At 43.4% G+C, this 13,073-nt stretch overlaps 1 protein-coding gene across 2 annotated transcripts in view; it reads left to right on the forward strand.

The window, feature by feature from the left end:
• The window catches only part of nectin3a (nectin cell adhesion molecule 3a), a 143,603-nt gene extending 130,909 nt beyond the window's left edge, over positions 1–12,694 (forward strand). For both annotated transcript variants that reach the window (XM_034168354.1, XM_034168355.1), the window contains exons 5-6: positions 1,868–2,019; positions 9,246–12,694. In XM_034168354.1, the coding sequence (XP_034024245.1) occupies positions 1,868–2,019; positions 9,246–9,895 (802 nt within the window). In that variant the 3' untranslated portion in view covers positions 9,896–12,694. The remainder of the gene's footprint in view (positions 1–1,867; positions 2,020–9,245) is intronic.
• Positions 12,695–13,073: the final 379 nt, after the last annotated feature.

Below are 13,073 nucleotides of genomic sequence, written 5' to 3' on the forward strand. Positions count from 1 at the left end.
GCTGCCTGCACTGTAATATGGTGTTAATAGTCTCCGGCCTTGAATAAAGGCCAGCCTTGTTTTGGTGCCGGTCCTGATCACAGTTTGAAAAAATAAACGCCCGGGCTATGAGATGCCTTGTAATAAAATTGAAAATTTGATAAGGCCAGGTCACCACTTATATCTTTGGAGCAGCAACTTATGGATCCTTTGAGACTAATAAAGGAACTATGGTAAAATATTCATTTTTCACAACATTCAATGTTGCGTGCCCAGGTATATATCATACAAACCAAAAAATAAATTTGAAATAAATACATAGAAGTCAATAAGAACAGCAAGATTAAAAAAAACATTTCAGATGACTACAGTCAGAGTTACAGTAGTGTTCAGAATAATAGTAGTGCTATGTGACTAAAAAGATTAATCCAGGTTTTGAGTATATTTCTTATTGTTACATGGGAATCAAGGTACCAGTAGATTCAGTAGATTCTCACAAATCCAACAAGACCAAGCATTCATGATATGCACACTCTTAAGGCTATGAAATTGGGCTATTAGTAAAAAAAAAAAGTAGAAAGGGGGGTGTTCACAATAATAGTAGTGTGGCATTCAGTCAGTGAGTTCGTCAATTTTGTGGAACAAACAGGTGTGAATCAGGTGTCCCCTATTTAAGGATGAAGCCAGCACCTGTTGAACATGCTTTTCTCTTTGAAAGCCTGAGGAAAATGGGACGTTCAAGACATTGTTCAGAAGAACAGCGTAGTTTGATTAAAAAGTACCTGTAAGTGCTGTGACAGTTAGAAGACGCCTGTGTGAAGCTAATTTATTTGCAAGAATCCCCCGCAAAGTCCCTCTGTTAAATAAAAGACGTGCAGAAGAGGTTACAATTTGCCAAAAACATCAGCTGGCCTAAAGAGAAATGGAGGAATATTTTGTGGACTGATGAGAGTAAAATTGTTCTTTTTGGGTCCAAGGGCCACAGACAGTTTGTGAGACGACCCCCAAACTCTGAACACAGTTCACAGTGAAGACAGTGAAGCATGGTGGTGCAAGCATCATGATATGGCCATGTTTCTCCTACCTTGGTGTTGGGCCTATATATCGCATACCAGGTATCATGGATCAGTTTGGATATGTCAGAATACTTGAAGAGGTCATGTTGCCTTATGCTGAAGAGGACATGCCCTTGAAGTGGGTGTTTCAACAAGACAGTGACCCCAAGCACACTAGTAAATGAGCAAAATCTTGGTTCCAAACCAACAAAATTAATGCCTCGCAGATGTGAAGAAATCATGAAAAACTGTGGTTATACAACTAAATACTAGTTTAGTGATTCACAGGATTGCTAAAAAAGCAGTTTGAACATAAGTTTTGAGTTTGTAGCGTCAACAGCAGATGCTGCTATTATTGTGAACACCCCCTTTTCTACTTTTTTTTACTAATAGCCCAATTTCATAGCCTTAAGAGTGTGCATATCATGAATGCTTGGTCTTGTTGGATTTGTGAGAATCTACTGAATCAACTGGTACCTTGTTTCCCATGTAACAATAAGAAATGTACTCAAAACCTGGATTAATCTTTTTAGTCACATAGCACTACTGTTATTCTGAACACTATTGTAAGTGTAGTAAAAGGAATAAAAGATACATTTTTGTCTACACCCTGAGTAGCAGGACTTCACTGCCTTACCCAACACACAGTCCATGCAACTACTGAATGGAGAAAGTGCCAGAACACATTCCTCATGGACATACTGTGCACAGCACTCACCTTGCTCATATATAGGCCAGCTATGATGTCCAGCAACTTATTAGCGACCCCTCAAGTCGTGTAGTCAACTTTACACTGCGTGTTTTCCCATGTTTAATGTCTTTTTTTTTCACAGGTTAGATGGCTTAATGCCTGATGGAGTTGATATCAAAAACAACAGCTTTGTTTTCACTCGACCATTGGAGCGCAATGACTCTGGAGTATACCGTTGTGAAGTGATGAATGATATTGGTCTCCGCAGTCAAGATGTACATCTTTGGGTTCAAGGTATGTTTGGATAACTTAGATGCTGCTTTCACATTTAACCATCAGCTAGTTTTATAAATCCATGTTTACCCAAATAATTATAATAGTGTTCAAGAACTGAAATGTAAAAAAAAAAAAATAATAATAATAATAATTTGACTGGGGTGGGGGCTGTGTTTATGTCTATTTTGCTTTTGTGTTTGTAAGATTATCCTGTCAATAAAATTGCTCTCAGTTAAACAGATTTAAACCTGTGTATAAATGTTTCTGCTCAGATCCACTTTCACACATTCCTGGCAAGAGAAGCGCACGGAGTGCAGATAAAGAGTATCAATACCAATCGTTTCCAGTTTTGTGGTTTTGGCAACATTAGATTTCTCAGATAAGACAGTGTTTTCTCCAGGCAGTTATGAGTGCCCTCAGCACAATATGTGCTCATGCATGTCATGTTTTCTTTGTTTTCTTTAGTCATGTTTCACTGCAACATGATGAATTGTGTTCATAGATTTTTCAGTACATAGCGATATGTGGGTAACCCATACAATATCTGCTAATATGACAGTAAATTGTGCTCTTAAAGTGGTTGTGTACAGAAAAAACTGTGTTTAATAAAACACTTAAACCTGGATTAATCCTCAAAGCCAGAGAAAGAGGTTCTCTTTGTCATCCAAAGTTTGACTGAATGTGCGTTTTCTCTGACATAAATCTTACTCAGAAAATACACAGGATACTGAACAACTCTGCTTCTTCAGTCTATCCAGTGTTTGCTACTTGACTTCATAATTGTAAAGTTGGGTGTGAAGTCTGAGAACTCGGCCTCCCTTGTATTTTCATTTCTCCTGTGCTCCTTTTAATCCTTTTCCAAACAAAGCTGCTGCTGCTTTTGGACTCCTACTCCACTACACAGAATCCCTCCCTCCCTCTGTTGAGATGAGAAGACGGGAGAAGACCACCCCCCACCACCAACACACGAAAAAAAAAGGCTGTCAGTTTCCATCTGTTTGCAGGCATAGTTTGAAGTCCTGCTCCAAATGAAAGCACAGCTGACATCTTGTCCAGGAAAAGACTTGTGTTGAGCAATTATCTGGCTTCTCCTGTCAAATATTAACACTTGGGCATGCGGCCTCTTGCTTCCCTCCCCTGCGGAGATGACCAGGTTGAGCACTGTTGCTTCCTCGCCCCCTCCATGTCTCCTTTGTGTAGCTGTTTCACGTTCTCAGTTGTCTCTGTAGCTTTGTGGTTTTGTCTGCTCCATTGTTCAGCAACATGGTTGCAGATGCTCACAACCTACATGAGGTTAAAATGTCTCCCTCAGGGGGCGGTATTTATGGTGATTGACGAAGGAGATGGCTGCCAGTATATCAGTTCTCTAACCTTGATCTTTTTCCATAATCCCATTTTATGCTTATACTTTATCCCTGATCCTTTAGGCACACACACAGTACTGTATAATCACAGGTAATTAGATTCTTATTTGCTTGCACAAATTGCGGAAATTAGTATAGCTTTTCATGGACTGTGGTTTTGTAACAATATCTTAAAACATCTTGTAGAAACTAACCTATATTAGAAAAAGTCAAATTGTTTTGGAATCAAGCCTTTGATGTTCCTTTGCAGAGACAGACAAGCCATATCAGGCTGCTTTTAGCCCCACAGCATTGAGGTCAGAATGGAGACACTTATCCTGACCTTGAGCTCTTCTTTGGTTCTGGCTTCCATCACAAATGCTTGTCACCAGAGGACAAATCAGATGCAGGAAACTCACATCGATCACACACTGTTTCATCTTCTCACATGACTTCCCAGCAGCAGAGTGCAGAAAGAATGGGGGAGAACTAATCACACTCACTCAGATGCTCAATGAGTGCATGCCCTCTGTCCATCCATTGCTCCATGTCTCCCTCCCTCATGAACACACTCAATGGCATTTATCACTTCAGCTTTTTTCCATCGCCCATTTGTGCTGGAGAATAGTTACAGTGCATTACTGCCACAGTCAGTGAAATCATTTGAATTTACTCATGACTGTGAAACATTTACTTGAACTTTGGAACAGAGTTGTCTCAGCTTTTCTCAGCACGCTGACTCTGAACAAAAACTCACAACAATGGAAAAACACCTCCTGAGGAAACTGAGGACTTTTGACGATAGCAAACACATTGTAACTCTGGTTTACCATTCACTCACTGAATCCATCCTCACGTCAATATTTTATCATGGTACAACTTTCTCACCACCAAACACAAATCAAAACTCTCCCATGTATTTAATCAGGGCAGCTAAAATATTGGTTCATCTCAAAACCCTGTCTGTGTGAATTCTGCACACAGCAATGTTACTACGATCCATCCAGAAAGTATTCACCACGCTTCATGTTTTCCACATTTTGTTATATTACAGCCATCCAGCCATCCATCCATTTTCTTCCGCTTTATCCGGAGTCGGGTCGCGGTGGCAGCAGCTCAAACAAAGCCGCCCAGACCTCCCGATCCACACACACCTCACCCAGCTACTCCGGGGGAACCCCAAGGCGTTCCCAAGCCAGCCGAGAGACGTAGCCCCTCCAGCGTGTCCTGGGTCTTCCCCAGGGGCTCCTCCTGATGGGACGTGACCGGAACACCTCTCCAGCGAGGCGTCCAGGGGGCATCCGGAAAAGATGCCTGAGCCACCTCAACTGGCTCCTTTCGACTTGGAGGAGCAGCGGCTCAACTCCGAGCTCCTCCCGAGTAACCGAGTTCCTCACCCTATTTCTAAGGGAGCGCCCAGCCACCCTGCAGAGGAAACTCATCTCGGCCGCTTGTACTCGCGATCTAGTTCTTTCGGTCATGAGCCAAATCTCATGACCATAGGTGAGGATCGGAACATAGATCGATCGGTAAATCGAGAGCTTTGCCCCCCTACTCAGCTCTCTCTTCACACGACGGTCCGATACAGCGACCGCATCACTGCAGATGCTGCTCCGATCCGTCTATCGATCTCACGCTCCATCCGTCCCTCACTTGTGAACAAGACCCCGAGATACTTAAACTCCTCCATTTGAGGCAAGGACACTCCACCGACCTGAAGAGGGCAAAGCACCTTTTTCCGGCGGAGAACCATGGCCTTGGATTTGGAGGTGCTGATTTTCATCCCGGACGCTTCACACTCCGCTGCAAACCGCCCCAGTGCACACTGAAGGTCCTGATTTGACGAAGCCAACAGAACCACATCGTCCGCAAACAGCAGAGACAAGATTCTGTGGTTCCCAATCCAGACCCCCTCTACACCCTGGCTGCGCCTAGAAATTCTGTCCATAAAGATATTGAATAGAACCGGTGACAAAGGGCAGCCCTGGTGGAGGCCAACGTGCACTGGAAACAGGTTTGACTTACTACCGGCAATGCGAACCAAGGTCCTGCTGCGGTCGTACAGGGACTAGATAGCCCGGAGCACCCCCCACAGGGTGCCCCGAGGGACACGGTCGAATGCCTTCTCCAAATCCACAAAGCACGTGTGGACTGGTTGGGCGAACTCCCATGAACCCTCGAGCACCCGATGGAGCATGTAGAGCTGGTCCAGTGTGCCGCGACCAGGACGAAAACCACACTGCTCCTCCTGAATCCGAGGTTTGACTATCGGTCAAATTCTCCTCTCCAGTACTCTGGAATAGACCTTACTGGGGAGGCTGAGGAGTGTGATCCCCCTGTAGTTGGAACACATCCTCCGGTCCCCTTCTTAAACAAAGGGACCACCACCCTGGTCTGCCAATCCAGAGGCACTGTCCCCGACTGCCCCGCGATGTTGCAGAGGCGTGTCAGCCAAGACAGTCCCACAACATCCAGAGAGTTAAGGTACTCAGGACTGATTTCATCCACCCCAGGAGCCTTGCCACCGAGGAGCCTTCTAACCACCTCGGTGACTTCGGCCTGGGTAATGGATGAGTCTGCCTCTGAGTCCCCAGTCTGTGCTTCCGACGATGGGATTGAGGAGAACCTTGAAGTATTCCTTCCACCGCCCAATAACATCCCCAGTCAGGGTCAACATCTCCCCACCCGCACCACAGACAGTGCTGGTGGAGAGCTGCTTCTGCCTCCTGAGGCGTCGGACGGTTTGCCAGAATTTCTTCGAGGCCAACCGATAGTCCTCCTCCATGGCCTCCCCGAACTCCTTTCAGACCCGAGTTTTTGCCTCTGTGACCGCACGGGCTGCGACACGCTTGGCCTGCCGGTACCTGTCAGCTGCCTCCGGGGTCCCACCTACCAACAAAGACAAGTAGGACTCCTTCTTCAGCTTGTCGGCATCCCTTACTTCTGGCGTCCACCACCGGGTTCGGGGATTGCCGCCGCGACAGGCACCAGAGACCTTGTGACCACAGCTACGAGCGGCCGCATTGACAATGGAGGTGGAGAACATGGTCCACTCAGACTCCATGTCTCCAACCTCCCCCGGGATCTGGGAGAAGCTCTCCCGGAGGTGGGAGTTGAAGACCTCGCTGACAGAGGGTTCCGCCAGTCATTCCCAGCAGACCCTCACGAATCGTTTGGGCCTGCCAGGTCTGACCGGCTTCCTCCCCTCCCAGCGGATCCAACTCACCACCAGGTGGTGATCGGTCGACAGCTCAGCCCCTCTCTTCACTCGAGTGACCGAGACACGTGGCCGAAGGTCAGATGATACGACTACAAAGTCGATCATCGACCTCCGGCTCAGGGTGTTCTGGTGCCACATGCACTTATGGACACCCTTGTGCTCGAACATGGTGTTCGTGATGGACAAAGTGTGACTACCACAGAAGTCCAACAACTGAACACCACTCGGGTTCAGATCGGGGAGGCCGTGCTTCCCAATCACCCCCCTCCAGGTCTCACCTTTGCAGCCCACATGGGCGTTGAAATCCCCCAGGAGAACAATGGAGTCCCCAGTTGGAGCGCTATGTAGTGCCCCTCCCAGGGACTCCAAGAAGGTTGGGTACTCTGCACTGCCGCTCGGCCCGTAGGCCGAGACAACATTGAGAGACCTGTCCCCGACTCAAAGGCGTAGGGACGCGACCCTCTCGTTCACCAGAGTGAACTCCAAAACAAATTGTGCTCAGGCACATTCTGTTTCCACTGATCATCCTTGAGATGTTTCTACAGCTTAATTGGGGTCCATCTGGGGTAAATTCAGTTGATTATATATGATTTGGAAAGGCACACACCTGTCTACATGTAAGGTACCACAGTTGGGAAGGGAACAGGAACATTTCTGCTGCTTTGAAGGTCCCAATGAGTACAGTAGCCTCCATCATCCATAAATGGAAGAAGTTCGGTTCCACGAACACTCTTTCTGGAGCTGGCTTCCTGTCTAAACTGAGTGATCATGGGAGAAGGGCCTTGATCAGGGTGGTGACCAAGAGCCTGATTATCACTCTGTCAGAGTTCCAGCATTCTCTGTAGAGAGAGGAGAACCTTCAGAAGGACAACCATCTCTCTCTCTCAGACTATGAGAAACAAAATTCACTGTTCTGATGAGACAAAGATTGAACTCTTTGATGTGAATGTCAGGCGTCATGTTTGGAGGAAACCAGGCACCATCCCTACAGTGAAGCATGTTGGTGGCAGCATCATGCTGTGGGGATGTTTTTCACTGGCGAGAACTGGGAGACTAGTCAGGATTGAGTGAAAGATGAATGCAGCAACATACAGAGACATCCTGGATGAAAACCTGCTCCAGAGCGCTCTTGACTTCAGGTTGGGGCGACTGTTCATCTTTCAGCAGGACAATGACTCGAAGTACACCGCCAAGCTATCACAGGAGTGGATTCAGGACAACTCTGTGAATGTCCTTGAGTGGTCCAGCCAGAGCCAAGGCCTGAAACCGATTGAATATCACTGGAGAGGTCTGAAAATGGCTGTGCATGGATGCTCTCTATCCAACCTGATGGAGCTTGAGAGGTACTGCAAATAGGAATGGACAAAACTGCCCAAAGGTTGGTCTTCTTGAACACGATGGCATAAGGTTGGTGTACCTAAGGCTGTAATTGCTGCCAAAATATTAAGCAAAAGGTGTGAATACTCATGTACATGTGATTTCTTAGGTTTTTATTTTAATTAATTTTTAATAAATTAAAAAAAAATCTTTTATCATGTTGTCATCATGGGGTGTTGTGAGTAGAATTTTCAGGGAAAAATTAATGTACTCCATTTTGGAATAAGGCTGCAACAACAAAATGTGAAAAAAGTGAAGCGCTGTGAATACTTTCTGGATGCACTGTATGCGTCAGTTAACATTTGTGACGTTGGCTGGACCCACAACACACCACCAACATGTGCCTTTACTAAAGTGTTCGGTTGTACCCAGATGTTATATGTCAAAACTTTTGGGCCATACTCTGGTTATGATTGTTCATTTTCAGGATCAGAACATCTCTGCTTGAACAGTGCATAATTGTTATTTCTCAATCAAAAGTGCATAATTACCTCCGCCAACAGCGAGATATAATGTAAAATGTACACCAAATGGGCTTAAGTTAAATGTCCACAAAATCCACAATCCAGATCAGGTCTGGATCAAACTCTGTCAGGCAATAGTGAGGGCCAGTCTGCACCTCACTTTCAAATATGAGTGACTGGGGCATGTTTGATTAAGCTATAATGCAAAATATTCATTAAATGGGGGTTGCAATGTTACATTTAAATGGCCACAAAATCTACAATCTGGATCAGATCCAGATAAAAAACTTTGTCAGTTGATCAAGGATACCATCCTACATAACGCTTTCAAATATGAAACAAATTTGATCTTTTTTGAGTTATGAATTTTGGAAAATTCATTCACTGCTAAAGGATTGTGATTTTTTTCCAATTTTCCAAGACTTTTTCCTGACATTGACCTATGACCTTGAAAATTGAATCAATTCTTGCCTATCAGGATATGAATCCTCTGTACAAATGTCATAATGATATCTGAAAAATTGTAGGTTACAGGCTGTTCACAAACAGACAAACGGGGGTGAAAACATTACCTCCTCCCAACTTTGTCTCACTGGGAGGAAAGTGCATTGATGCACTTTCCTCTCAATGAGAAGGTCCCTGGGTTGATCCATTCGAGATTTGCTGTGACAACCCTGAGCAAAAAATGAAAAAAAAAAGGGAGAAGCCAAAAGATGTTATATACTTTGTCAGTAGTCACAAAACAAAGTGTTCCCTTAATTATTAGTGCTTTGTTTTTGTATAAACTTTATTTTTATGACTGGACTCCAATGACATTGTTCCCCTCTGGTTTATCTGCAGATCCTCCACCCACTACAGCTGCCCCCAGTACCACAGCCTCCATCCTCCACAACACCGCTGGCACTACTGCAGGCCGGCGGAAAGCTTTATTCACCTCCCCGACTTTGGCCTCCTTACCTGACAGCAGCCTCGGTACCATAGTTGGTGGAGCAGTTGGCGGAGTTTTGTTCTTGCTCCTCCTGCTGATTCTGGGTGGGGTCTGCTTCATGCGCCAACGAAGAACCTTCAGGGGAGATTATTACACCAAGCAGTACCTGGGACCCTCCGACATGCAAAAGGAGTCTCAACTGGATGTGCTACAGCCTCATGAGCTGCAGGAGGTCTATGGAGACAAGACCAGCAAAGGTAGCCAGGAGCTGAAGCCCAAATTGGGCGGAGACATCATATACCCTGACTATAACACCGAACACAAGGACAGGGACGACTGGGCCAACAGGGGTGATGTCCACATGGGCCTCACAGAGGGAAACTACTACCCTGATCATTACAATACCCAAAACATGCACCCCTGTGGGCCTCCGGTGCACAGTCCAGTTGTGAACAACGGTTCCCCATACCTTCCAGAAGATTGCTATGACAATGGCACAGACAGCGATTATGTGTCCCACATGGATGGATCTGTGATTTCACGCAGGGAATGGTATGTTTGAGGAAGAGACTTTACCATAAATGACTGAGAGTAATTTAACAAGTGTCAGATATAAATATCACTCAAGGTTATGTCATTTTAGTTCAAGATGAAAAATATTTTTTGGATGTTTTACAATGAGCTTGTTGAACAATATTGCTCTGCTTTTGATTGTAACCACTTACCTTAAGGACGTGTACATGGATTGTTTTTATAATTTTATCATATTTGAAGAAGCTGTAAGCCAGAATGTCTGAAAAGTCACATGTTCAATCCCTTGTTATTGAATCTTTTCTATCTGAGCTCTGCACCCACATGCTGCATCTTCAGAAAGTCTCACAACTAGTGTGATGCCTAATGTTTTCATAAAGGTGAAATATTTACCATCGCTGTAACCTGTATTTAAACCATATGATATTGCATGATTAATAAACACAATATAGTATTAAGTGAAAGGGAAGGTTATTCATTCACATGATTAAAAGGGAGAGTATGAGGCATTTACATGTGGGGACGAAAGTTATGCTTACTGACAGAAACATGTCACAAAATCCCTCTGCCCCTTTTAAACCTTTATTGAAGTCAATGCTTGTGAATACTTACTGCATATTATGTGTAAATCATTAATGAAATGGCTAACCCACAGCAGATGTCACTCCCTTTAGAGGTACTTTTACTTAATCATAGGATGACAATATGTATTTGTTTAACTAAATGCATGTGTTCCAGTGTGTTAATGCAATCTTATTTATGATGTAAAACAGAAAATCAATAACATGATAGCTGCTACCATCAAAACAAGCCAATCAAGTCATGGCACTATTCAAGTGACTATGATAACAGGCTACACCGGTGTCATTTTCCATTTTTCCTGTCAGTACCCTCTGATGTGGTAATTATTTATTTCAAATGTAGGATGGAAGTTTGCTTTGTCAGTATTTCCATATGTAACCATCATGGCTGCCATGATGTGACATAACGTGGCTTCATGTAGTTTTCAGTGTTCGTACTCTAAACTTCTGAGTCATTATTCACAACTGCAAATAAGCAAAATGTTTGCCAAAAAAAAAAAAAATGCGGTTGAAAGAGCACAGAAAAGGAGCCGTCAGCGAATACTGCACAAGACGGAAACATTGTGAGCAGCTGACGTCACTACTGATTAAAGGACAAGCAAATGTTGAGGTTTGGCTCCTCAGCAACAGTGATCATGGAAACTGGAAATGTAATACCGGAATGAAAAAAAATTGGTTTAAGAACCATCGAAGTCAGAGCTGACTGTGTAATCGATCCCCAGGGGTATTTCTTTGATTCCCCCCCGCAAACGAACAGTCACATTAAGTTGAAACAAAAGAGGTGACCTCATCAGTGATCTCATCTCTCATTGCTTCCTTTGACCTTGAACTTTCCAGTTAGCATGGACTTTTTATTGTTGTTTTTGTTGGTGATGATGTTGGTTTGGGGGAGTGCCCCCCTCAGGAATGGTGCATGAATAAGTGACCTCTGCCAAGCCTTACATGAAAGGGAAAACACACCCTTTCTGGACAGATCCCCATATAGTCAATCAGGGTGTTTTTGGCCTGAGGAAGAAACCATGGGTGTCTGTTATGATTATAGCTGGATGGTGGGGGTTGTATATAGTTTGAGGGCTTTCTTATTGGGGTTTTATAGATTTTGGGTTTTTTCCTCCACCCTTATTTTCTCATACGGCCCCGCCAGAGCTTTGGGTGAAGGTTTAGATGTCTGAGAATAAACTACTTTAATGTCTTTTACTCATACTCACACAAATGCACATCTGCTACTCCCGCTGCTACCGACCACATTCAAAGCACAGTCCTCACCTCAAACCTCCAGCTTTTTAATTAACTTTTTTTTTTCTTGGTACTTTGGCAAGTGTTCTAACTCAGTCACACATTTTCTGCATGGGCACATTTTTATATGGATCACTGATAGCCATCAACTTGTTTTATACTTGGCAAAGAAAATCTACACAAACTGCTGTCTTTGCTTCTGCTCTAAAAGCCAGGAAGGGGGGGGTGCATCTACTCATCAGTCTGTTTATTCTCAGACAACTCTGACGAGCAAAATGAGCTGAAGTGAATGTTTTAGTTTTGTAAAGTTATTTAGTCTTTTGTTAACAGCTGTTTAATACAAATTAAGTTATTCCTTAGCTTCATTATTTCTCCTTGCTTCACGTCTAACATGTACATAATGCTAACAGCCGAGGTTATGATGAGCCGTTCTGTCAGAAGTCCTTTGTTTTGTATGTTCATGTACAGTATGTTCTGAATAGCTGGTGCCTTACATTGGCTTTGAAATGCACAGGCTGTGGAAAGGAAGATATAACTGGGCTGTTAATGTCTTCCATCTTGATATTTAAATATTTTGTCAAAAACATTCAGATGGACAAAGGGTGGTTGTCATGCCTTAAAGGACAAGTAACATGTTTGTTACAGAGTACTAGAAAATTATAAACTGTAAAGTTTCACTGGGAATTTAGACAAGCCAGACTGATAGAAAATATTATTGTCCTGTAAATATGCTGGCTGCTTTTTTATTTTTATTGGGAAAAAAAATAGTTTTTTGTATGAGGGCTGTCATTTTCAGAGTATTAGTTTATCTTACAAACATCCAGGAGCTCGATGTCATGACACATAGAAAATGTTCTTGTTTTCACTGCATTTTATATTTGTTCTCAAGAGTTTTTGACCAGTTATTTTCTACTTTCTCTGAATGATTGCTGTTTGAAATGAATCAAAAAATGAAAGTGTGGTAGATTGTATTTTGTTCCTTTGTTTGCAATAAAACACCACTATTATTGCAATTGAATGCTTTCCTTCTTTGTTTTTTGCAGATGATGCCTTGCATCTTTATTATAATAGCAAGTGGCCTCTGTCTGCATGTATGTGTCTCTGTATAGCTTTGATCACGTAGATACCGCAGAGAGCTGACATTTGCTGTTTCATATGCTTATATATTTTGGGTCAAGGATGAATGCTGCAAAAATGGAAAGTTGATAGGACTAATATTTTTGTTGAAATTAGCAATTTTAGCTAACCAGTAAACAATGGACATTGTGCTGCAATGCACCATGGGAGTTCTGGGTTTTGTGGTTTTAAATGTTATTGTGATTCATGTTAGTTGAACAGTGTCGTTAGTGGTATTGATTTATTGTGTTTTTGTAGTTCAGTTAGTATAATTTA

Source organism: Thalassophryne amazonica, chromosome 4, assembly GCF_902500255.1.
Source record: "Thalassophryne amazonica chromosome 4, fThaAma1.1, whole genome shotgun sequence".
Classification (NCBI taxonomy): Eukaryota; Metazoa; Chordata; class Actinopteri; order Batrachoidiformes; family Batrachoididae; genus Thalassophryne; species Thalassophryne amazonica.